General features: G+C 37.5%; 1 protein-coding gene across 2 annotated transcripts in view; it reads left to right on the top strand.

Annotated features, from left to right (window-relative positions):
- Nucleotides 1–26,539, top strand: part of LOC306699977 (uncharacterized protein) — a 30,190-nt gene extending 3,651 nt beyond the window's left edge. The window contains exons 4-30 of one of the 2 annotated variants that reach the window (XM_079164827.1): nt 146–434; nt 1,937–1,980; nt 2,964–3,252; nt 3,586–3,626; nt 3,783–4,068; nt 5,185–5,453; nt 6,156–6,438; nt 7,967–8,010; nt 8,994–9,282; nt 9,616–9,656; nt 9,813–10,098; nt 11,386–11,654; nt 12,355–12,643; nt 14,172–14,215; nt 15,199–15,487; nt 15,819–15,859; nt 16,007–16,307; nt 17,476–17,561; nt 18,156–18,432; nt 20,611–20,645; nt 20,738–20,811; nt 20,999–21,213; nt 21,340–21,593; nt 21,727–21,855; nt 22,381–22,510; nt 22,650–22,679; nt 25,502–26,539. In XM_079164827.1, coding sequence (XP_079020953.1) covers nt 146–434; nt 1,937–1,980; nt 2,964–3,252; nt 3,586–3,626; nt 3,783–4,068; nt 5,185–5,453; nt 6,156–6,438; nt 7,967–8,010; nt 8,994–9,282; nt 9,616–9,656; nt 9,813–10,098; nt 11,386–11,654; nt 12,355–12,643; nt 14,172–14,215; nt 15,199–15,487; nt 15,819–15,859; nt 16,007–16,307; nt 17,476–17,561; nt 18,156–18,432; nt 20,611–20,645; nt 20,738–20,811; nt 20,999–21,213; nt 21,340–21,593; nt 21,727–21,855; nt 22,381–22,510; nt 22,650–22,679; nt 25,502–25,767 — 4,890 coding nt within the window. In that variant the 3' untranslated portion in view covers nt 25,768–26,539. Of the gene's footprint in view, nt 1–145; nt 435–1,936; nt 1,981–2,963; nt 3,253–3,585; nt 3,627–3,782; nt 4,069–5,184; nt 5,454–6,155; nt 6,439–7,966; nt 8,011–8,993; nt 9,283–9,615; nt 9,657–9,812; nt 10,099–11,385; nt 11,655–12,354; nt 12,644–14,171; nt 14,216–15,198; nt 15,488–15,818; nt 15,860–16,006; nt 16,308–17,475; nt 17,562–18,155; nt 18,433–20,601; nt 20,646–20,737; nt 20,812–20,998; nt 21,214–21,339; nt 21,594–21,726; nt 21,856–22,380; nt 22,511–22,649; nt 22,680–25,501 lie in introns of both variants that reach the window. The other variant, XM_079164826.1, reaches the window with a different exon arrangement.
- Nucleotides 26,540–26,943: the final 404 nt, after the last annotated feature.

The following is a 26,943-nucleotide window of genomic DNA, read 5'->3' as shown; positions in this document are numbered from 1 at the left end:
CAGAGCCTATGATTCACATCATTTTACATGTAAACCATTCAATGACCCATCATGCTCTGTATGGAGGAATTCAAGCTTTTCCTTTACAGAACAGAGGTTCTCATGAACATGTTTCCTTTATGAACATATCATTGGAATTTTCCAGGTGGAAACAATGATGACTGCTAAAGAGCTGCTTTTGGAAACTCTCAATGATCTGAGCTCCAAAGATTTAAAGAAATTCAGGTGGTTGCTGGAGTTCAACTTCCTCCACTGGGGCCTTCCACAAATCTCATGGATACGACTGCATTCGGCATACAGGACAGACCTACTGGTGGATGTGATGGTGGAGATATGGAATCAACAGTCTGTGGAGGTGACCAAGGAGGTTTTCATGGACATGAACAGGACTGATCTGGTGCAGAGGCTGTCAGAGACCAGCTCAGAACCCAAAGGTAAGATAAAGATAACGGTCACATTAATGATATTTAATATGCACGGTTACAAATAGAGCAGCTTATAGTATAAAGCAATGCAACAACACCATATAGGCCCATCATGACAGCAAAACTAGCAAAGAGTTGAAAGAACACCTCTCACACACATTCTCAACAAAAACTGAACTTTATAAGCTTCACAGAGTTAGTTGTTCGTTGTATTTTTGAAGCGTCTAGTTTAACTAATTAAATATACTTGTGGATACAAAATAAAGACGACATGTAAAATCAGACAAATATTACTTCAGAGGTGAATGTTTTGGATTTCAACTTCAAAGTAAAGATGTTCTGAGGGGTTAACGGAGGCTTTATGTTTTCGGGTTGTCCATACGTACTTCCATCTGGTCCATTGTCGTGAACGTGATATCTCAGGAACGCCTGGAGGGAATTTCTTCATATTTGGCACAAACGTCCACCTGGACTCAAGGATGAAGTGATTAGATGTTGGTGGTCAAAGGTCACTCTGACCTCATAAAACACGTTTTTGGACATAACTCAAGAATTCATATGCTAATTATGATTATAGGGCAAAATGATGAAGTGATGACATTTTCAACAGACATGGATGTAAACTGCATCTCGACTATTTTCTTGACTAGAAATACAACTGAGAGTCAGTAACTCTAGTTTGTACATTTTATGGTTGAAAAGTCTCTCAACATCTATTCTTTAAAAACATTTTTTTTATTGGGACACATGATCTTGTTTGTGTTTTGGTCCATTACATTTGTGTATTTTGATTTAATTATTACCAGTCTTGCATTGTATATAACCCAATATGAATTTGGTTATTGTTGTCAACATGATTTCACATGAATCTGTTGAATTGTCTTTTTGTATCGCTTTGATTTGACCTAAACTATGCTCCACTATGGAGACGGATAGTTAATCTGTATAAGGTAAATTATCACAATGTTTTCTCACTGATCCCTTCTGTGACCTCTGTAACCATAGCTTCACTCCTCACTCCTGAAACAGAAATATTAAAGGCTTTTTATTTTCAGGACTCAGTATCATACTCAGGACAAGAACACGTAAAGGCTACACAGTGTATTTATTACTAAAATTACAATTGTCATCAAATGTGTTGCAGCTGAAGGATCATCAGCTGAAGCATTTTGTATGAATACCAGGGAGGGAGGTGCCCTCTAAATAATGAATACACTTAAAACACTAATAACATGTCACAAAATCACAAATATTATTAATTGAACTTGAAGAAAATTATTCCTCAAAGCCCTGTAGTTCCTTTAATTTACATTTCAGTCTATGATCCTTTAACACAGAGGTCAATATCAAACAAGACAGTATGAGTACAGCAATTTATTTTTATTATGGTATTCAGTAGATTTTCTGTTCATTATGTGATCAATCCTTAACATTATAGTTATTGTAGTCTGTCAGTGTGTTATTATAAAGCCTGGTGTTAAATCAATCATCTATATTTCTTTTCTCCTCAGAGAAACACTCTGTGGATGAACATTGGCCTGGACTGATCCAGGAAGTGAGTAATGTCACATCTGTCTGACTTTAAACTAAAGCTGAAACAATTAATCAATCAGTTGATCGACAGGAAATATATCACAACTATTATGACAATCTCTTAATCGTTTAAGAACTTTTTGTTTCGCAAAAATGTCAAATATTGTTGAGAAGATCTTCTTCTTCTCTCTGTTCTGTATCACTGTCAACTGAATATTTTTAGGTTTGGTCTGTTGCGTCAGACGACAAGACTTTTAAAGATGTCAACGTGGACTTTAGAGAATTGTGCTCTTTAACCATTTTCTGACATTTTACAGACCAAACAATGAACCCATCAATTTATAAAATAATCATCACATTCATCAATAATCAGAATGATAGTTAACTGAAATGAGTGCACAGGAGTAAGGGTAAGTAGGAAGCTAATGAATCTCAAGTACTCCAGGTGGATTTTATATTATGTTCTTAAAAGGATTAATATATTTATGTTATTTTATTTATTTGAATTAATTTTATTTCTATGAAGACACATTATTGATTGATGGAAATGTTGTTTATCCCACTTGTTCTTGGAGTTGCACGGGGTTGTGAGGGAGCAATGGTGAAGGACATAAGATGTATTTGTAGATAGTTGTAAACTGATTGTTTTGTGTATTGAAAAATAAAAATTGCAAGTCATTAACATATGAAAATAATAATAAGTTGCAGCGCTACTTTAGATAATACAGCTTTTATTCAATAGATGTAGATTCAAAATGCTCCTCACCTTAAATATTATAAATGATGAACAAAACCAACTTAATTTGTCATCAGAAGGTTTTTTCAGAACTGAACGGGTAGTGAGTATGAGATGAATTGGACAAATATTATCAATCATATCATGACCTTGTGTGATATGGCTGATGTACTCTACTACATCCACGTTTATCAAACAGACATTGATGAAATGTGAACAGACATTTTTTTTTCATTTTGCCTCATGAACATTTCCTTTGAATGTATCAGGAGGAAACGATGGCGTCTGTTATAGAGCTGCTTTTGGAAACGTTGGCTGGTTTGAGTGACGGGGAGCTCAAGAAGTTCAAGGATGTCTTCTGGAGTCATACTGACTACCACAGACGATCCTCATACATCCAATTCATGCTGTTAGATGTAACAGACAATCAGGACATGGTGTTTTTAATGGTGCTGATCTACGGCCAACAGTCTGTGAACAAGACCATGGAGGTTTTAATGATGATGAACCGGACTGATCTGGTGCAGAGGTTGTCACACAGCAGCTCAGGACCCAAAAGTAAGACAACAAAGACAAAAACATCTTAAAACCATGAAACTGCTACTTCACACGTATGTCATAAGTTGTGTCATAAGCTTCTTCTCTTTTCATTATGAATACTATGATTGATAATGTAGAGAAAAGACACATCATCTTGTGTACAAAATATATTGTATGACTGATATGAAGTATGACAAATATTTTGAGAGAGGAGGCAACAATGACTGTTACGGTGGTTTAAGTGTAATTTTGTGTTGTGTAGATTTTATAAAAAGCAATGTTGCCTGTGAACAATATTTATTGTCAGACGTTAGATCAATCACTCATGACTTTTACTACTTTTCTCATCAGAGAAACTCTCCGATGAACACAGATCTGCACTGATCCAGAGAGTGAGTAATGTCACATCTGTCTGACTTCATACAACACAGCTTTTATTCAACCAATGCTGCTTAAAACATGTTGTCATCTTTAACATTTAAAAAACATGATAAGACCCAAAGTCATGATTTATTTATTTATTTCATAAATGTATTTATTATTTTCAGGTAGCAACAAAAGCAGCTGTTAAACAGCTGCTTTTAGAAACCTTGAATTATTTAAACCATTCAGAGTTAAATAAATTCAAGGAGTTCCTGCAGTTGATCGTCTCACAGAAGAACCTCCCAGACATCTCATACATGTTGAGACAAAGAGCAGACAGAAAAGAAACAGTGGATCTAATGATGCAGCTCTACGGCCATCACTCTGTGGATTTAACCAGGGAGGTTGTTATGAAGATGAACAGAACTGATCTACTGTGGAGGTGGTCAGAGAGCAGCTCAGGACTCACAGGTAAGACAAAGATAAACAACACATGACATAATCGTGACATAAACTTGTGTCTCAAAATTGAAAGTTTAAAGGTATAATATACAGTCACACTGTTTGTAAATACAACATTCAAAATTCGCCCCTCCAGCTCAACGAGTGAGAGAGAGAGAGAGAGAGAGAGAGAGAGAGAGAGAGAGAGAGAGAGAGAGAGAGAGAGAGAGAGAGAGACCACAGCAGTGGTCGAGCGAGCTAGTGAGTGAATGAAGGGACCTTGAGAGGGACTGTCTTTTGGGATTTTATTGTATCAGTCTATAATCCAGTGAAATAGCCTGTAATAGTACGTTTACTCTTGGTCTTTTATATACTTTATATACTTATATACTTTTACTTGTAACAGTATTTATACCATGGTATTACTATTTTTACCTAAGTTAAAGATCTGAGTACCTCTTTCAGCACTGATGGCAGGACTGTTAGGATATTCTATATAGTTTAGTATTTCTAGTCAATAAATCATATCTGGAAACCATTATATAGCTATTAGAAAATGCACTTTTCATTGCAAAAGTATAACTAATTCTACTATCTAACTATTTCTTCATAGATTGTTTTTCCTGGGCTTTAAAGCGGAGATAATCTGTTACTTAATTGAAAAGCAGATCATCAGATTTTCTAGAAACACAGAATCTGACGATGAAACCTCCTACTTTAACAGTTAGTCTGGCTCAGTACAGAACTCTATCTACCAGCACATCTGAAGCATCTGAATGTATCTTTCAGATGTAGTTTAAATCCAAAATTGTAAATTCCACTCTTTTAATGTTTCAAAAAATTGAAACATCAAAATGAACACTTGAGTCACTATTGCTCTAAAACACAGTTGTATGTTTGATGTTTGTGTTTCACGCATGCAGTTAAAATGCTTCAATGAATGCAATACACAAACAACTGAACTATAGAAATCACTGTTACAGAATCTTAATAACTTTTCTTAAAAAATGCAAGTCGCAAATTGTCTGTATTTTTATATTTGAAGAATCTCAGTTATCTACACTTTGAATTATATAAGTAGGAGTTTTAAAGCATCTTGTAATGAAACTTTTCTTCTAAAGAAATGTATTGTCACTGTTTCCTCAGGGGAGCACTTTGTGGAAAAACATCAAGTCAATCTGATCAAGAGAATGAGCAACACTGCACCCATTTTGGATGAGCTCCTCCACGAAAACATCATCCAACAAGATAGTTATGATGAAATACAGGCTCTGCCCACCTCTCAGGAGAAGATGACGGCGCTCTTTAGTGGGCCTCTGGAATCCAGTGGAGGTCGAGGAAAAGCGATGTTCTACAGATTCCTGAATAAACATGAGCCATGTCTAATCGATGAGCTCAGGAGAACGGAAGTGCCAGTGAGTAAATCCTGAGTGATATCAAGCATTTTAAGAAGTGTGGAGATCACAGGTGGAACCTCTCACATAGTCACAGTTTTTGAGACTCAATAGGTAAATACAATTGAGAATCACATTTTAAGTGATTGTGATGTAACAAATATTTTTTGAATACAAGTCAAACTTTGGGTCATATTTCTAAAATCCCTAAAGGAATCCTCCACTAGAAAATGGGATTTACTCGTCTCCTGTCGGCCTAAAAAGCGTAGCTCTGAACAGTTTACAGCGTGTTCCCTTATGAAGGACAGCAGCTGTAGTCACACTCACACACGTCACAATGGATTTCAACAGTCACGAAAACATCAATAGAAACTAATCAAACTACTTTTGCTGCATAACTGAAAATCTGCATATTGCAAAACATCATAAATTAGCTGGAACTGTGCTGGAGAGATGAGCACCTACCACATGACCTGCATTTATTTGCTGTTTTGATGATGTTGGTTTAGAGCGCTGCCTAAACTTCAGTCCAAAATCTCCCATAAGTGTTCCACTGAGTTGACCTGGTGTCTGAAAGTCAGAGCCTATGATTCACATCATTTTACATGTAAACCATTCAATGACCCATCATGCTCTGTAAGGAGGAATTCAAGCTTTTCCTTTACAGAACAGTGGTTCTCATGAACATGTTTCCTTTATGAACATATAATTGGAATTTTCCAGGTGGAAACAACTGCTGAAGAGCTGCTTTTGGAAACTCTGTATGATTTGAGCTCTGAGGAGTTAAAGAAATTCAGGTGGTTGCTGCTGTTCAACTTCCTCCACTGGGGCCTTCCACGAATCTCATGGATACAACTGCATGCGGCATACAGGACAGACCTACTGGTGGATGTGATGTTGGAGATATGGAATCAACAGTCTGTGGAGGTGACCAAGGAGGTTTTCATGGACATGAACAGGACTGATCTGGTGCAGAGGCTGTCAGAGACCAGCTCAGAACCCAAAGGTAAGATAAAGATAACGGTCACATTAATGATATTTAATATGCACGGTTACAAATACAGCAGCTTATAGTATAAAGCAATGCAACAACACCATATAGGCCCGTCATGACAGCAAAACTAGCAAAGAGTTGAAAGAACACCTCTCAAACACATTCTCAACAAAAACTGAACTTTATAAGCTTCACAGAGTTAGTTGTTCGTTGTATTTTTGAAGCGTCTAGTTTAACTAATTAAATATACTTGTGGATACAAAATAAAGACGACATGTTAAATCAGACAAATATTACTTCAGAGGTGAATGTTTTGGATTTCAACTTCAAAGTAAAAATGTTCTGAGGGGTTAATGAGTCTGTTGACTTGTCTCCGTGGGCGGAGGCTTTATGTTTTCGGGTTGTCCATACGTACTTCCATCTGGTCCATTGTCGTGAACGTGATATCTCAGGAACGCCTGGAGGGAATTTCTTCATATTTGGCACAAACGTCCACCTGGACTCAAGGATGAAGTGATTAGATGTTGGTGGTCAAAGGTCACTCTGACCTCATAAAACACGTTTTTGGACATAACTCAAGAATTCATATGCTAATTATGATTATAGGGCAAAATGATGAAGTGATGACATTTTCAACAGACATGGATGTAAACTGCATCTCGACTATTTTCTTGACTAGAAATACAACTGAGAGTCAGTAACTCTAGTTTGTACATTTTATGGTTGAAAAGTCTCTCAACATCTATTCTTTAAAAACATTTTTTTTATTGGGACACATGATCTTGTTTGTGTTTTGGTCCATTACATTTGTGTATTTTGATTTAATTATTACCAGTCTTGCATTGTATATAACCCAATATGAATTTGGTTATTGTTGTCAACATGATTTCACATGAATCTGTTGAATTGTCTTTTTGTATCGCTTTGATTTGACCTAAACTATGCTCCACTATGGAGACGGATAGTTAATCTGTATAAGGTAAATTATCACAATGTTTTCTCACTGATCCCTTCTGTGACCTCTGTAACCATAGCTTCACTCCTCACTCCTGAAACAGAAATATTAAAGGCTTTTTATTTTCAGGACTCAGTATCATACTCAGGACAAGAACACGTAAAGGCTACACAGTGTATTTATTACTAAAATTACAATTGTCATCAAATGTGTTGCAGCTGAAGGATCATCAGCTGAAGCATTTTGTATGAATACCAGGGAGGGAGGTGCCCTCTAAATAATGAATACACTTAAAACACTAATAACATGTCACAAAATCACAAATATTATTAATTGAACTTGAAGAAAATTATTCCTCAAAGCCCTGTAGTTCCTTTAATTTACATTTCAGTCTATGATCCTTTAACACAGAGGTCAATATCAAACAAGACAGTATGAGTACAGCAATTTATTTTTATTATGGTATTCAGTAGATTTTCTGTTCATTATGTGATCAATCCTTAACATTATAGTTATTGTAGTCTGTCAGTGTGTTATTATAAAGCCTGGTGTTAAATCAATCATCTATATTTCTTTTCTCCTCAGAGAAACACTCTGTGGATGAACATTGGCCTGGACTGATCCAGGAAGTGAGTAATGTCACATCTGTCTGACTTTAAACTAAAGCTGAAACAATTAATCAATCAGTTGATCGACAGGAAATATATCACAACTATTATGACAATCTCTTAATCGTTTAAGAACTTTTTGTTTCGCAAAAATGTCAAATATTGTTGAGAAGATCTTCTTCTTCTCTCTGTTCTGTATCACTGTCAACTGAATATTTTTAGGTTTGGTCTGTTGCGTCAGACGACAAGACTTTTAAAGATGTCAACGTGGACTTTAGAGAATTGTGCTCTTTAACCATTTTCTGACATTTTACAGACCAAACAATGAACCCATCAATTTATAAAATAATCATCACATTCATCAATAATCAGAATGATAGTTAACTGAAATGAGTGCACAGGAGTAAGGGTTAGTAGGAAGCTAATGAATCTCAAGTACTCCAGGTGGATTTTATATTATGTTCTTAAAAGGATTAATATATTTATGTTATTTTATTTATTTGAATTAATTTTATTTCTATGAAGACACATTATTGATTGATGGAAATGTTGTTTATCCCACTTGTTCTTGGAGTTGCACGGGGTTGTGAGGGAGCAATGGTGAAGGACATAAGATGTATTTGTAGATAGTTGTAAACTGATTGTTTTGTGTATTGAAAAATAAAAATTGCAAGTCATTAACATATGAAAATAATAATAAGTTGCAGCGCTACTTTAGATAATACAGCTTTTATTCAATAGATGTAGATTCAAAATGCTCCTCACCTTAAATATTATAAATGATGAACAAAACCAACTTAATTTGTCATCAGAAGGTTTTTTCAGAACTGAACGGGTAGTGAGTATGAGATGAATTGGACAAATATTATCAATCATATCATGACCTTGTGTGATATGGCTGATGTACTCTACTACATCCACGTTTATCAAACAGACATTGATGAAATGTGAACAGACATTTTTTTTTCATTTTGCCTCATGAACATTTCCTTTGAATGTATCAGGTGGAAACGATGGCGTCTGTTATAGAGCTGCTTTTGGAAACGCTGGCTGGTTTGAGTTACGGGGAGCTCAAGAAGTTCAAGGATGTCCTCTGGAGTCATACTGACTACCACAGACGATCCTCATACATCCAATTGATGCTGTTAGATGTAACAGACAATCAGCACATGGTGTTTTTAATGGTGCTGATCTACGGCCAACAATCTGTGAACAAGACCATGAAGGTTTTAAAGAAGATGAACCGGACTGATCTGGTGCAGAGGTTGTCACACAGCAGCTCAGGACCCAAAAGTAAGACAACAAAGACAAAAACATCTAAAAACCATGAAACTGCTACTTCACACGTATGTCATAAGTTGTGTCATAAGCTTCTTCTCTTTTCATTATGAATACTATGATTGATAATGTAGAGAAAAGACACATCATCTTGTGTACAAAATATATTGTATGACTGATATGAAGTATGACAAATATTTTGAGAGAGGAGGCAACAATGACTGTTACGGTGGTTTAAGTGTAATTTTGTGTTGTGTAGATTTTATAAAAAGCAATGTTGCCTGTGAACAATGTTTATTGTCAGACGTTAGATCAATCACTCATGACTTTTACTACTTTTCTCATCAGAGAAACTCTCCGATGAACACAGATCTGCACTGATCCAGAGAGTGAGTAATGTCACATCTGTCTGACTTCATACAACACAGCTTTTATTCAACCAATGCTGCTTAAAACATGTTGTCATCTTTAACATTTAAAAAACATGATAAGACCCAAAGTCATGATTTATTTATTTATTTCATAAATGTATTTATTATTTTCAGGTAGCAACAAAAGCAGCTGTTAAACAGCTGCTTTTAGAAACCTTGAATTATTTAAACCATTCAGAGTTAAATAAATTCAAGGAGTTCCTGCAGTTGATCGTCTCACAGAAGAACCTCCCAGACATCTCATACATGTTGAGACAAAGAGCAGACAGAAAAGAAACAGTGGATCTAATGATGCAGCTCTACGGCCATCACTCTGTGGATTTAACCAGGGAGGTTGTTATGAAGATGAACAGAACTGATCTACTGTGGAGGTGGTCAGAGAGCAGCTCAGGACTCACAGGTAAGACAAAGATAAACAACACATGACATAATCGTGACATAAACTTGTGTCTCAAAATTGAAAGTTTAAAGGTATAATATACAGTCACACTGTTTGTAAATACAACATTCAAAATTCGCCCCTCCAGCTCAACGAGTGAGAGAGAGAGTGAGAGTGAGAGAGAGAGTGAGAGTGAGAGAGAGAGAGAGAGAGAGAGAGAGAGACCACAGCAGTGGTCGAGCGAGCTAGAGAGTGAATGAAAGGACCTTGAGAGTGACTGTCTTTTGGGATTTTATTGTATCCAGTGAAATAGCCTGTAATTGTACGTTTACTTTGGTACTTATGTACTTTTACTTGTAACAGTATTTCTACCATGGTATTACTATTTTTACTATAGTTAAAGATCTGAGTACCTCTTTCAGCACTGATGGCAGGACTGTTAGGATTCCCGATATAGTTTAGTATATCTAGTCTATAAATCATATCTGGAAACCAATATACAGCTATTAGAAAATGCACTTTTCATTGCAAAATTATATGAATAATTCTACTATCTAACTATTTCTTCATAGATTGTTTTTCCTGAGCTTTAAAGCGGAGATAATCTGTTAGTTAATTGAAAAGCAGATCATCAGAATTTCTAGAAACACAGAATCTGACGATGAAACCTCCTACTTTAACAGTTAGTCTGGCTCAGTACAGAACTCTATCTACCAGCACATCAGAAGCTCAACAATTAATAACATGTGAAATATTTTTTATTGGTTCAATAAAACACAAACTTTGGACTGATTAGCTGTTCTCCCGTGCCTCCAGTCGTTATGCTAAGCTAAGCTAAATATCTAAATGTATTTAATAAACAAAATGTCATTAAAATCAAAAGGATGTGAGAGCTTTACAGAATGACATTTGGAGGAAACATCTCAGAACTATAAAATGTATCTTACAGATGTGGTTTAAATCCAAAATTGTAAATTCACAATTTGAATAAATGAATAAATAAATGAAACATTAACATGAACACTTGAGTCACTATTGCTCTAAAACACAGTTGTACGTGTGATGTTTGTGTTTCACGCATGCAGTTAAAATGCTTCAATGAATGCAATACACAAACAACTGAACTATAGAAATCACTGTTACAGAATCTTAATAACTTTTCTTAAAAAATGCAAGTCGCAAATTGTCTGTATTTTTATATTTGAAGAATCTCAGTTATCTACACTTTGAATTATATAAGTAGGAGTTTTAAAGCATCTTGTAATGAAACTTCTCTTCTAAAGAAATGTATTGTCACTGTTTCCTCAGGGGAGCACTTTGTGGAAAAACATCAAGTCAATCTGATCAAGAGAATGAGCAACACTGCACCCATTTTGGATGATCTCCTCCACGAAAACATCATCCAACAAGATAGTTATGATGAAATCCAGGCTCTGCCCACCTCTCAGGAGAAGATGACGGCGCTCTTTAGTGGGCCTCTGGAATCCAGCGGAGGTCGAGGAAAAGCGATGTTCTACAGATTCCTGAATAAACATGAGCCATGTCTAATCGATGAGCTCAGGAGAACGGAAGTGCCAGTGAGTAAATCCTGAGTGATATCAAGCATCTTAAGAAGTGTGGAGATCACAGGTGGAACCTCTCGTATAGTCAGTTTTTGAGACTCAATAGGTAAATACAATTGAGAATCACATTTTAAGTGATTGTGATGTAACAAATATTTTTTGAATACAAGTCAAACTTTGGGTCATATTTCTAAAATCCCTAAAGGAATCCTCCACTAGAAAATGGGATTTACTCGTCTCCTGTCGGCCTAAAAAGCGTAGCTCTGAACAGTTTACAGCGTGTTCCCTTATGAAGGACAGCAGCTGTAGTCACATTCACACACGTCACAATGGATTTCAACAGTCACGAAAACATCAATAGAAACTAATCAAACTACTTTTGCTGCACAACTGAAAATCTGCATATTGCAAAACATCATAAATTAGCTGGAACTGTGCTGGAGAGATGAGCACCTACCACATGACGTGCATTTATTTGCTGTTTTGATGATGTTGGTTTAGAGCGCTGCCTAAACTTCAGTCCAAAATCTCCCATAAGTGTTCCACTGAGTTGACCTGGTGTCTGAAAGTCAGAGCCTATGATTCACATCATTTTACATGTAAACCATTCAATGACCCATCATGCTCTGTATGGAGGAATTCAAGCTTTTCCTTTACAGAACAGTGGTTCTCATGAACATGTTTCCTTTATGAACATATAATTGGAATTTTCCAGGTGGAAACAATGATGACTGCTAAAGAGCTGCTTTTGGAAACTCTCAATGATTTGAGCTCCAAGGAGTTAAAGAAATTCAGGTGGTTGCTGAAGTTCAACTTCCTCCACTGGGGCCTTCCACGAATCTCATGGAGACGACTGCATACGGCACACAGGACAGACCTACTGGTGGATGTGATGGTGGAGATATGGAATCAACAGTCTGTGGAGGTGACCAAGGAGGTTTTCATGGACATGAACAGGACTGATCTGGTGCAGAGGCTGTCAGAGACCAGCTCAGAACCCAAAGGTAAGATAAAGATAACGGTCACATTAATGATATTTAATATGCACGGTTACAAATACAGCAGCTTATAGTATAAAGCAATGCAACAACACCATATAGGCCCATCATGACAGCAAAACTAGCAAAGAGTTGAAAGAACACCTCTCACACACATTCTCAACAAAAACTGAACTTTATAAGCTTCACAGAGTTAGTTGTTCGTTGTATTTTTGAAGCGTCTAGTTTAACTAATTAAATATACTTGTGGATACAAAATAAAGACGACATGTTAAATTAGACAAATATTACTTCAGAGGTGAATGTTTTGGATTTCAACTTCAAAGTAAAGATGTTCTGAGGGGTTAACGAGTCTGTTGACTTGTCTCCGTGGGCGGAGGCTTTATGTTTTCGGGTTGTCCATACGTACTTCCATCTGGTCCATTGTCGTGAACGTGATATCTCAGGAACGCCTGGAGGGAATTTCTTCATATTTGGCACAAACGTCCACCTGGACTCAAGGATGAAGTGATTAGATGTTGGTGGTCAAAGGTCACTCTGACCTCATAAAACACGTTTTTGGACATAACTCAAGAATTCATATGCTAATTATGATTATAGGGTAAAATGATGAAGTGATGACATTTTCAACAGACATGGATGTAAACTGCATCTCGACTATTTTCTTGACTAGAAATACAACTGAGAGTCAGTAACTCTAGTTTGTACATTTTATGGTTGAAAAGTCTCTCAACATCTATTCTTTAAAAACATTTTTTTTATTGGGACACATGATCTTGTTTGTGTTTTGGTCCATTACATTTGTGTATTTTGATTTAATTATTACCAGTCTTGCATTGTATATAACCCAATATGAATTTGGTTATTGTTGTCAACATGATTTCACATGAATCTGTTGAATTGTCTTTTTGTATCGCTTTGATTTGACCTAAACTATGCTCCACTATGGAGACGGATAGTTAATCTGTATAAGGTAAATTATCACAATGTTTTCTCACTGATTCCTTCTGTGACCTCTGTAACCATAGCTTCACTCCTCACTCCTGAAACAGAAATATTAAAGGCTTTTTATTTTCAGGACTCAGTATCATACTCAGGACAAGAACACGTAAAGGCTACACAGTGTATTTATTACTAAAATTACAATTGTCATCAAATGTGTTGCAGCTGAAGGATCATCAGCTGAAGCATTTTGTATGAATACCAGGGAGGGAGGTGCCCTCTAAATAATGAATACACTTAAAACACTAATAACATGTCACAAAATCACAAATATTATTAATTGAACTTGAAGAAAATTATTCCTCAAAGCCCTGTAGTTCCTTTAATTTACATTTCAGTCTATGATCCTTTAACACAGAGGTCAATATCAAACAAGACAGTATGAGTACAGCAATTTATTTTTATTATGGTATTCAGTAGATTTTCTGTTCATTATGTGATCAATCCTTAACATTATAGTTATTGTAGTCTGTCAGTGTGTTATTATAAAGCCTGGTGTTAAATCAATCATCTATATTTCTTTTCTCCTCAGAGAAACACTCTGTGGATGAACATTGGCCTGGACTGATCCAGGAAGTGAGTAATGTCACATCTGTCTGACTTTAAACTAAAGCTGAAACAATTAATCAATCAGTTGATCGACAGGAAATATATCACAACTATTATGACAATCTCTTAATCGTTTAAGAACTTTTTGTTTCGCAAAAATGTCAAATATTGTTGAGAAGATCTTCTTCTTCTCTCTGTTCTGTATCACTGTCAACTGAATATTTTTAGGTTTGGTCTGTTGCGTCAGACGACAAGACTTTTAAAGATGTCAACGTGGACTTTAGAGAATTGTGCTCTTTAACCATTTTCTGACATTTTACAGACCAAACAATGAACCCATCAATTTATAAAATAATCATCACATTCATCAATAATCAGAATGATAGTTAACTGAAATGAGTGCACAGGAGTAAGGGTTAGTAGGAAGCTAATGAATCTCAAGTACTCCAGGTGGATTTTATATTATGTTCTTAAAAGGATTAATATATTTATGTTATTTTATTTATTTGAATTAATTTTATTTCTATGAAGACACATTATTGATTGATGGAAATGTTGTTTATCCCACTTGTTCTTGGAGTTGCACGGGGTTGTGAGGGAGCAATGGTGAAGGACATAAGATGTATTTGTAGATAGTTGTAAACTGATTGTTTTGTGTATTGAAAAATAAAAATTGCAAGTCATTAACATATGAAAATAATAATAAGTTGCAGCGCTACTTTAGATAATACAGCTTTTATTCAATAGATGTAGATTCAAAATGCTCCTCACCTTAAATATTATAAATGATGAACAAAACCAACTTAATTTGTCATCAGAAGGTTTTTTCAGAACTGAACGGGTAGTGAGTATGAGATGAATTGGACAAATATTATCAATCATATCATGACCTTGTGTGATATGGCTGATGTACTCTACTACATCCACGTTTATCAAACAGACATTGATGAAATGTGAACAGACATTTTTTTTTCATTTTGCCTCATGAACATTTCCTTTGAATGTATCAGGTGGAAACGATGGCGTCTGTTATAGAGCTGCTTTTGGAAACGCTGGCTGGTTTGAGTGACGGGGAGCTCAAGAAGTTCAAGGATGTCCTCTGGAGTAGAATTTACTTCCACAGACAATCCTTAGACATCCAATTGATGCTGTTCGAGGGAACAGACTATCAGGACATGGTGTTTTTTATGGTGCTGAACTACGGCCAACAGTCTGTGAACAAGACCATGGAGGTTTTAAAGAAGATGAACCAGACTGATCTGGTGCAGAGGTTGTCACACAGCAGCTCAGGACCCAAAAGTAAGACAACAAAGACAAAAACATCTTAAAACCATGAAACTGTTACTTCACACGTATGTCATAAGTTGTGTCATAAGCTTCTTCTCTTTTCATTATGAATAATATGATTGATAATGTAGAGAAAAGACATCATCTTGTGTACAAAATATATTGTATGACTGATATGAAGTATGACAAATATTTTGAGAGAGGAGGCAACAATGACTGTTACGGTGGTTTAAGTGTAATTTTGTGTTGTGTAGATTTTATAAAAAGCAATGTTGCCTGTGAACAATATTTATTGTCAGACGTTAGATCAATCACTCATGACTTTTACTACTTTTGTCCTCAGAGAAACTCTACGATGAACACAGATCTGCACTGATCCAGAGAGTGAGTAATGTCACATCTGTCTCACTTCATACAACACAGCTTTTATTCAACCAATGCTGCTTAAAACATTTTGTCATCTTTGGCATTTAAAAAAATGATAAGTCATGATTTATTTATTTATTTCATTCATGTATTTATTATTTTCAGGTAGCAACAAAAGCAGCTGTTAAACAGCTGCTTTTGGAAACCTTGAATGATTTAGATCATTCAGAGTTAAATAAATTCCAGGAGTTCCTGCAGTTGATCGTCTCACAGAAGAACCTCCCAGACATCTCATCAATGTTGAGACAAAGAGCAGACAGTGAAGAAACAGTGGATCTGATGATGCAGCTCTACGGCCATCAGTCTGTGGATTTAACCAGGGAGGTTGTTGAGAAAATGAAAATGAACAAGACTCATCACAGGAGTTTAATGCCCTGGCGGCCAGAGAGCATCTTAAAACTCAAAGGTAAGACAAAGATAAACAACACATGACATAATCGTGACATAATCATGTCTCAAAATTGAAAGTTTAAAGGTATAATATACAGTCACACTGTTTGTAAACACAACATTCAAAATTCGTCCCTCCAGCTCAACGAGAGAGAGAGAGAGAGAGAGAGAGAGAGAGAGAGAGAGAGAGAGAGAGAGACCACAGCAGTGGTCGAGTGAGCTAGAGAGTGAATGAAGGGACCTTGAGAGGGTTATTGCTTTTATAATACGGTTGCCTGCGGCATTATAAATAGTAAGTAAATAGTAATCTGCCTTTCAGCACAAAACAGTTGTGTATCACATTTCAGTAGCCTGGAGAAAATAGTTCCTGTGTGTGTGGCTGTTGCTATGCAACAGACAAACAGCATTGGGATCATCATGTTTGTTAGCCTAGCTAGATCTCGCACCATCTCATTCATTCACATTGCTCATTTTATAAAAGTTCCCATTAAAATAACAAAAATGACAATGGGACACTTTCAATAAGATAATATTTAATTTAAACATTAGGCCTAAACATTCTAAATCAATCATAAATGCTTCGTAGGCACTGGGTATAACAACGTTAGGTTAATAAACGTAACCTAAATAGCTTATGCTGTTTAAACTTAATAAACTAAAGTTACGAGTGATTTGGGACTCGATAGACTAACATTAGGCTGTTGTTAACATTTGTTTATGTTGATTTGGATATCTCCATTAATTGTGCATCCGTGGAAAACGTTTCTCATGTCCCCTTCGTCTCTGATGATATCGCTTCCGACCACTCTTGCTCTCTTTGCCAGTGGCTCGGTGTTGGAAAGTGCCTTCTCCAGCAAGGATATTACTCCAACGATGTCTTTCATTGAGATTTGTTGCCCATTCCCCCCAAAATATCAAAGTTTACACAAAACATGTTTGGTAACTGTCAAGCTTGAAATGACAACTAACGGTCGCGCAAAATCTACCTGTTATTTTGAGTGCGCACTGATATGGAACGCTCAGGTAAATGTAAACAGGTGTACAGTACATTCTGGCTCAATACAGTACACCCCGTGACTCACTCTTAACCAATCAGAATGCTTGATTTCATCTACCCGTATTATAATCCCTTTTGAAGCATCTGCGCCCCATTAAAGTCAATCTTACTTTCTATGTTTAATTAGGTTTTAGTCCCATGAAACATTTGAAATGGCTTTCCCCCTTAGTGGAACACTCTGTGGATGAACATCAACCTTCACTGTCAGAGAGCGTGAGTTTGACTTTACACATTACAGCTTTCATTTAATAGATGCAGATTGAAAACCATCCTGTTACCAACATTATCATCATTTATAATGTTTGTATCATCATTTATAATGTTGCAAACATTATAAATGATGATACAAACCAAACCGAGTGTTTTAAATTGGTTCTCATGGCGTTAAGATCGAGCTCTTAATTAATAATGTTATCCACCGTTGATGTTAAGATAGAAATGCTAAATGTCAAGTAGAGAACAGTTCCTTTGAGCCACTGTAACAGAAACCAGATGTTGTGTTAGATCAGATGGTAGTAATCAGTTTACTGGAGTTAAAGGGCTGAAGGATGAAGGGAATCATCTTTTGCTTTGATTTTCTAAACAAATAAATACACATACAATACCTTATATTTGTAAAGAAAACAAGGTAAAATAAACAATAGAACAGATATTAGTGTAACATCGTATTGAGTGATCATGCAGAAAAATAACATGAATCTTATTATATCTTTACGATACGCCAAAAACATTGACATGGAATTTAACATTGAATCACTACAGTGGAGATATTACATAAATGCCCTCTGATTACTTTTAATCCATCAGGAAGTAACTGTGACATCAGTTTGGGAGAAGCTTTTGGAAACACTGGAAGATTTAAATTACGAGGATCTTGAGAAATTCAAGCTCGTCCTGCAGCACACTAGAATGAAGAAAGGCCTCCCAAGAATCAGAATGGAGACGGCAGACAGAGATGAACTAGTGGAGATGATGATGGAGATCTACAAGCAGCAGTCTGTGGAGGTGACCAGTGAAGTTTTAATGAAGATGAACAGGAGTGATCTGGTTAAGAGTTTGTCAGACTTCAGCTCAGGATCCAAAGGTAAGTTGTGGGGAAGAATCTGTCCCTTTTTTCTTATTTTCAATGTATTAATGATTAGCTATGCTACTGGCTCAATGGATGCACATCCAATGATGGATTGCCAATAAATGAGGGTGCCGGTCACAGATTGCTGGAAGCAGAATCCGCCGATCTGATCACAGATGAGGGGGTCGGTTTGAAGCCATTTCTTGTTGTGGGTCAACAAGCGATTCTGCTCCTCTGTACTTTGAGTGTGTGTGTGTGTGTGCCGGTCCTCGTGTCCTGGAAGATTTCAATGTCACAGACAAATGGGAGAAATCCCGGTTAGATATTATCTGTGTTTATTCGAGTTTAAAATGAATTGATAGGCAGGCTATATAAAGAATGGCATTATCATGAATGCTCAACATTTAGGTTTCCTTTCGGTTGGAGCTACGTCATCAGCGATTTCAGCGACTGCATACTCGCCATCATTGTCATTAGACCTGCATGGTTTCAGAAGGGCTGTACTGAGTACTTGATATTTGAATCCGAAAACAACAACCACTTTGCTCTTGAGTGAGGCAGGGCAGCCTCGGCATACAGCACGGAGCAGAGGAGAGGCGAAGTGGATTAAACGTTGTTGTACCGGTTACAAACAGGTAGTGAATATTATAGCCTACTATTTGTTGGGATCTATCAGGAGCGTGTTTGGTATATGAAAAATTAAATTATTGACATCAATAGAATTATGAAACTAACAACGACTATACAATAACGAGCCTACTACCTAAAATCAACAAACAATCTGTGGTGAGAGAGTGTGTGTGTGTGTGTACAGGGAGAAGTGAGAAAAAGTACCCAAAATGGCAGATGTAGTCTAGTACATAACCACGCTACGTGAGACTAGAAAACTATATGGTGGAAGATAGATAGGACTATAAAAATGGCGGGTGTAGTCTCGTACGTGACCACGCCACGCGAGACTACAAAATGGCAGCGGGGCCATGATAGAGGTCGCGTTTACACACCACGAGTGTCTGAGATGGGTAACAAAACCTATATGTGTGTGTGGGTTAGTACGAGAAGAGAAAAAAAGGAAACACTCAAAACAAGGCAGATCCTCACGGCAACTGTTACTTCATCACACAGAAACTCGACTGGCGAACTAAGATTCGGCCAGCCGCAGCACTAGTGTGTTAAATGATACAGTAACAGAACCAACCTCACTCGCGGTGACTGATCTAACACAACACTATTGCAGCAATATGGAATACACAGTAATTTATAAACAGCTGTAACGGAACTCGGAGGTCTGTAAATATACACAAGAACAAGTTATAACAATACAGTAAACTTAAACCAAACAAAACAAGGTAATACACACACTATCAACTGCCAAGACACAAGCCTCTTAGGCTACTCTGAGAGGACTTCGTAACGGTTGATGTGGTTCTTCGACTTTCTTGGTTAAACTCGGGGTCCTCGGAAGTTAAGGGAATTCTCGTCCTTACGACCAGCAAAATGTTGACATTATCGGGGAGAGAACGGGGCATAGAAGTTATCTGTTCTCTCCTTCAGGATCCAAAAATACAGTCTATTGTACGTCTTGCAAAGTTAAAACTATTCAATTCAATTTATTTTTGTAAAGCCAAAAATCACAAATTTGCCTCAGAGGGGTTTACAATCCGTACACATGCGACATCCTTTGTCCCAGGACAGACCTAGGTTATTCTTCAACAGCAATAACGTTGGGCGCACCTTCTTTCACCAACTTGAGTCGGACGGGACGGCCGCGAGCTGGAGGTGACGCTGTTTTTAATAGATTCTGTGACGTCAGGCCGTAGCACAGGGAATCCCCTGCGGTGCCTGTGGCCCTCGTCCAATGAGACCCCAGTGTTGAGTTTGGATCAAAATTCACACGTAGGTGAGCGTCTCACGGTCTTTGGTGTGAATTTAACCCAAATCGTCCACATAGTGAAGTCCCACCACATATAAAAACATTCTCCAGTTAAATGCGATGCGTAACCTATTTAAGAACATAAATACATAAAGCAATATCAATGCCCATTACACACTGTTACATATTGCTCTCATATTGGTGCAGCATTGTGTAGCACATAGTGCTGAAGCAGCAACATGGAAAGTTATCATATCATTTTATATATCAACATAACATCATTTTTTAAAAATCATCTGTGTCTTCACAAGGGCCTTCAGGAAGTTTAGAGCTTGACGGTTGTGGAAGCATCATTGTAAGTCCTTCCATTTATTTAACTTTTTCATTTATGGTATGTCGCAAAAAGAAACATCTTCACTAATGTTTTTAAATGACTGTTCTCTGCAGAAGGACTCCAGTGACTGGACTAAAGTTGAACCTGAAGTGAACAGTTCAGGTGCAGATGAGGCTCCAACTTACAGGTAAAATATAACGTCCTAACTACTGCGTCACAGCAAACTGGAGCTGGAGGGAAACTTGGTTCTTGAGATTTTCTATAAAAGGAAAACTAAACTCTTTCTCTGTGCTGTTACTGGTTTTACCAATGCAATATGAGAATTATAGTGGCAATACTCTTCACACTCACTCGTTTTCTTTTTCATGACTTAGCCTACAGTCTGAAGCAGGACACTTTGAATGCAGCGTCTCTGGCTTGCGCTGGATCTGTAAGGGAAAGGTCCGCTTTAAGTACCAGTTTAGCTCTGTGGAGGAACACATGGAGAGGATCAACAGCATGCAATACATGCCTGCAGGTCCCCTAATGAACATCACAGTCCTTGCTGGGAAGTTAGATGAAGTGCACCTGCCACACTGGATCTGCATAGGTAAGTAGACATGAAGAAATATTAACATAAAATCAACTGACTTTTTAGATTTCAGACAGCATGTTTTACAAGAACTGATGCAGTCCTTTTCTCCTCACTAATTGTCTGTGCTTTTATTTTGGACAGATGACAACCCTACGATATTAGACAAGTTTGCAGTCCTGCACATAGATGACTGTGGAGATGTTGTGGAAAAAGTGTCTGAGGTCACATCGTCCCATGTCAAGCTGTCTGAACCAGTTTTCTCTCTAAAAATGGCCATATTGAGATTTTTTGGCGTTTCAGTGGAAATAAACTGTAACGTGTTAATATACAAGACCGACAAGACATTCCTCACACTCGATGTTTATCTGATCCCACGAGATCCTGGACTACAACAGGTTATTTCATATCTTACTGTCAATACCAATAATAATCAGATTTAGCTTGATAAATACACAACACAGATAACAATATTGGCTGCTTTAACCTTGTAGCAACTTTGTGTTGAAAAGTTTTGTTTTTTTTCTACAGGAATTGGACAAGAGAAATGAATCCTACGGATCCAGATTAATCCAAAAGCCACATCCAAAGAAGTCCCTGAAAATGAATGATAATTTCATCTTAACCACAGATTCGGACGGTGCAGAAATTTATCCTGAGGTATGTTTTGAACTGCTCCTCAATTTCTAAAGTGAACTGTGGTTCAGAAATGAGTTGGATACTATAGTACAAATGCAATGTTTTAAACAAGAAAACATGACGAAATGACCGAATTTAGCTTTAACTTACATGTTTGGTAACATAATGAAGTCTAATCTTCCTAAAACATTTGTGGTTTCAAGGCTTGTAAAAGAAACACAAGCTGTGTGACATTATAGGCTTGTTTCTTTCTCCAGCTACTGTAGTGATGAAGTCTCAAGACCTGTCCAACCTCAAGGATCGCTTCTGTTCTGTTCAATCTTTCTAAATAAAAATACATTCAAATACATCTGCAATCATGTCCACCATTTTACCAATATTTGGCAATATACAGCATTTATATTCATATGTTTTTTCTCTTTGATGTAAGTGAAATTACCACCACAATCTTTTTTATTTGAAAATCATGAGAAAAAAGGGGGAAAGATATTCTGGTGCACTTTAGCTCAAAGTCTAACTTATTTCCCTTTTTTATTTCCTTCACAGGAGTTAGAGCTCATGTACGAAAGCACAAATTTCATCGAAGTGTTCATTGACAATCCAGACAAAAGGTTCGAGCTCCATCTCACAAAAGAAAATGAGCATCAACCAGTATGGACCTGTGCAATTCGAAAAGGTCAGTTTAAGATAATATCACAAGAATTGATCTCCACTGCATAAGTACCACTTTCATTTGATTGAATATGCATCATGTAAGATGAAGGCAGTAAATCAGCTACATATATATTTTATTTATCTCTGCATTTTATTTTCAGATGACTACCAAAGCACTGTTCATTCACAAGGTAAGACATTTCAAATGATTCGTATGAGGAAGAAGTGCACTTTTCATTGCAGAGTGTGTAAAAGCTCTGCTCTGTCCATCAGTCTGCTGAGACACACACCCCCAAAAACCAACAACTAAAATAAAGTCAGGACCAACACAGTGTCTTCTATCAAGAAGGTCGGGGAGAAATCTGATGATTAACCTGCTGCATGTATATACATGCATTTAAAGTAATCAAGTTACTTAAAGGTGCGATTCCAATTCAAGACATCTTTTGTCAAGTTCAGTGAACATCTCCTCACAGTCTGCTAGCTGTTTGTTCAGCATGTGTGCGCCATGGCTCTGTAAATATGAAACAAACTAAATGGCTCGGGTTAAATCACACAACACTGTTCCAGCCAATCTGTTCTTCGTGTGCACATGACAGGAGAAAGGCCATGGATGTATAAAGATGAAGGCAGTGGGAGTGAGAGGGCAGTTCTGAAGGAGCACTGATGAGAGGAGTGTATTTGTTAGGGTGTTGGTGTGAAATCTTAACTCTCTTTCTCCAGAATAACGGACTCCACCTTTAAGTTCATCAATATCATCCCACCTGCATTCCCGGTATCTGCACATTGTTGTGTAATTATGAGATAGAAAGTCGTGCCGGCGGGCGTGGAATGCGAGCCGCCTAGTTTTGGTAAGCAGAACTGTTGCTGCGGGATGAACTCATGATTATGAGATAGAAAGTCGACATTATGAGATACTTAAACACAACAGTCATAGAAGCAGCTCTTCATAGGTTACCCTACAGCTGACATATACATGGATTGCGAGTATGACTGTGACGACCCAGCCTTTAACATCGTGGCTGATTGCCTGATGCAGAACACCTGGTCCTGGATCATAAAAGCCCTGCTCCAGTGTTGCTCTGCCCTGGTCTTTCTCTGGCATACTTGGAGTGATCTCTGCCAGTGGCTACCGATTATATTTTGGTTTGGTCTTCTTTGGTTTCGCTGACAACACCCCACACGCATCCATGTTCTCATTACTGATATACTGACTGACACACTTCACAAAAGGTAATTACTTCTTTATTTAGTTAACAATAAATATGTTACTTTACCATCATCCCTTGTGTCTTGTCCATATTTGTCATGGCCTAAGAGCCGGGTTGTGACAAATTGGGGGCTCGTCCGGGATTCACCTGTTCTTCTTGTGTCCGTCATCTTAATCTGCTTCTCAGGTAACGGGGTTGCTGATGGTGGGGTGGGGAGCTACAGGAAGGGTATTATGTACATTGGCCGTATGTTGTTTTGCTAGTTTCTTTTGTGTTCTGCTCTGTGGACTTGTTAGTATGCCGGTGATCCCCTGGAGACACCGACTTTAAGGGGGGGGATGTGATGACCCAGCCTCTAACATCGTGGCTGATTGCCTGATGCAGAGCACCTGGTCCTGGAGCATAAAAGCCCTGCTCCAGTGTTGCTCTGCCCTGGGCTTTCTCTGGCATAATACTTTTTTTGCTGTCGGTAATGGCCTTCCATATAAAAGGCATATGATTGTCTTAAAATGAAAGTCTATGCTGCTTTACAGTGACCATAAACTACATCTCCCACAATGCATGTCGACTTTGTGACCCGCGAAATGATGCCATCCTGCCGCTAGACAGCAGTCTTTCCATATCGACGTTAACTTTGTCAGTTAAATGTTATCTCACACTGATGGTGAAGGTAAACTGTGAAATTAATCTGTGGTTCACATGTGTGCCAATTACACCACTATCATTCACTCACGGCAACAACATGTTGTCTGTGTGCCGACATTACAACTATCACGACAGGTGGACAGGAGAGGCAACAGCCCGTAAAGAGGTTTTTTCAACAAGTGATTGAGTTGAAAAAGATCAACAAATAATCCCAAAATGTCCAAGAAGTGAAAAAGTGATGCAGAGGGAAGAAAATGAGAAAAACTGGTCTGTCTTCTGGGCTATGAGGCAGTGTCGTGATGAAGGAATACAATTTACGTCGGCATTTAGACACCAAACATGGCGCCAAGTATGCTAAATTTAGCCTACAAGAGAAACATAAAATTGTCCAAGAATTAAAAGTCAGACTACCATCGCAGCAGAATATATTTACAAAAGTTACAGCTAACAATGATGCAGCAAAGTGTTTTTCAGAGGGTGCATTGAAGCAGTGCATGCCACAGGTACAGTATGTGAGCAGGTGTGGAAAGAAATGTCAGTTTGTGAAGAAACACCATCGCAGACCGAGTTCAGGAACTAGCAGGCGATCTAACAACACAGCTAGCCGAAGAGACGAGCGGGTACTTGTCAGACACAGACACAGCGCAGACAACACGGACACAGCGCCTCTATCAATGTTTATAAGAGGCGTGAAGGCAGACTTGACTGTCAGTGAGGAGCTCTTGGATGTAGCTGCCATGCACGGGACGACGACGGGGAGGGACATTAGGGATTCATGTAATAGCTTGTGTTTGATGATGATATGTGCCTTTGTTATTTTCTTTAAAAGTTTGATCTTTGATAGAGTAACGTGGGTTTCTTAACCCTAAATTAAAAGGATTTAAGTTATAATAACAGAAATGTGCTTAAATATATTTTTACATTTATATAACTGCATGTACAATATTGTTACACTTGAATAAACAATAATCAAATGCAGAGACATTTATTTCACAATATGTTAGGGTGTAGTTGCATTTATACAGTCTTACAGTTACAACCGGCCCTCTGAGGGCGTCCAACTAAAAAAGTAAAAAATAATTTTAGATCAGCAGATGTTCGTGTTGTTAATTTTTTATCATCTAAATAACTTTATTTTTCATTCTCTCTTTCCTCAGGGGAGCACTTTGTGGATAAACATAGAGCCGTGCTGATCGATAGAGTGAGCAACATTGCATCCATTTTGGATGAGCTCCTCGACGAAGAAGTCATCACACAGGAGGCTAATGATGACATCTTGGCTATCCCTACCAATAGGGAGAAGATGAGGAAGCTCTACTCTGGTCCCCTGAATGCTGCTGGATATGAAGGCAAAGAAGTCTTCTACAAAATCCTTGAGGAAAAGGAGAGACGTCTCATTGCTGAGCTCAAGGAAAAGAGATGAATCTCGCGGTGAATTTCATTTTTATACCAAACTCTACCTGAACAAAAAAAGATTTTTTATATTATAACAATGGGAAAATATTTATATTGGTGCTATGTCTCTGTGGGGGTTTTCTAAAAAAAATATAAAATGCTTTTAAGTTCATATCATATTTTAAGTTCATATTAAAACAGCTGTTTCCCTTCATTTTCATGTAAGTTAGTTTAAATTGGTATGAGGCGTGGTGCCTCTTCTGCCTGATCAGTGAGGATCATGATGAGACGAGTTTTACCTCCCTAACCCAGTCTTCCTGTCACGTTTACGCATTCCAAACCCCACCCTCCCAACCCCTTTTTTCCTCTTCCTCTCTCCCTCCTCTTTCTTCAGCCTTAATAACAATATTTAAATTGTCCTGAAAAGTCATCTGTCTGAGGCAAAGGGCCAAAAAAATGAATGATTTTCGCTTCTGCAGCAATTTCCCTTTGTGCGTTTGATTACACACAAGCAAACACCCGGTTCTGAAGTAAGGTGTGAGACCAAGCTAGGCTGTAGCATTTCAATTGAATTTAAGTCTTGTAAATGGTTTGTTCATATTTTAATTGTAATTGTCTAATTTTGTAAAATTGCATTGTTCATATTTGCCTGTTTAGGCATAATGGCTGCAGTGTGGCCTCTGCTGTTACTCCAGATAATAAATAATTAATTTTCTTCATGTGTGTTGAGAGGAAAAATGACTGCATGGTTGGTGTCACTCTTTATCTTTTCTCTCCATGCCTTTAAATAAATGCCTAATCTATAAGCTTGTTCTGTATATTAATTATTTAACACACACAGCAAGCGCCGCAGTCCTTGCCTCTGTAATTGCCTCAGTCAAAAAGTAAAAAACATATTTATTTCCTAAATCCACAACATATATCTTACAAAATATTCTGCTTCAATCTATATTTGCTGGCATTAAGCCTTTCAAAAACAACTTTCTCACTGTGGTCAAAAACTGTCTGCTCTCCCACATTCCACACAGACACAAATGAATAATCGCATCTGAAGCCTATTGACATTTAAAGCTTCATCCTGTTGCGTTTTCTCTCTTCAACAATAAACTATTGGTTATTTTCCCTCAGTGTCTCAGGCTTCCGGGGAGGCTAGGCCGGTTTTAGCAAACCCTTTGCCCCTATTTCGACACCAGAGGTACTCCCA

The sequence above is a fragment of the Pholis gunnellus genome, assembly GCF_910591455.1.
Source record: "Pholis gunnellus genome assembly, chromosome: 8".
Taxonomy (NCBI): Eukaryota; Metazoa; Chordata; class Actinopteri; order Perciformes; family Pholidae; genus Pholis; species Pholis gunnellus.
This window is presented reverse-complemented; position numbering and strand designations above follow the sequence as displayed.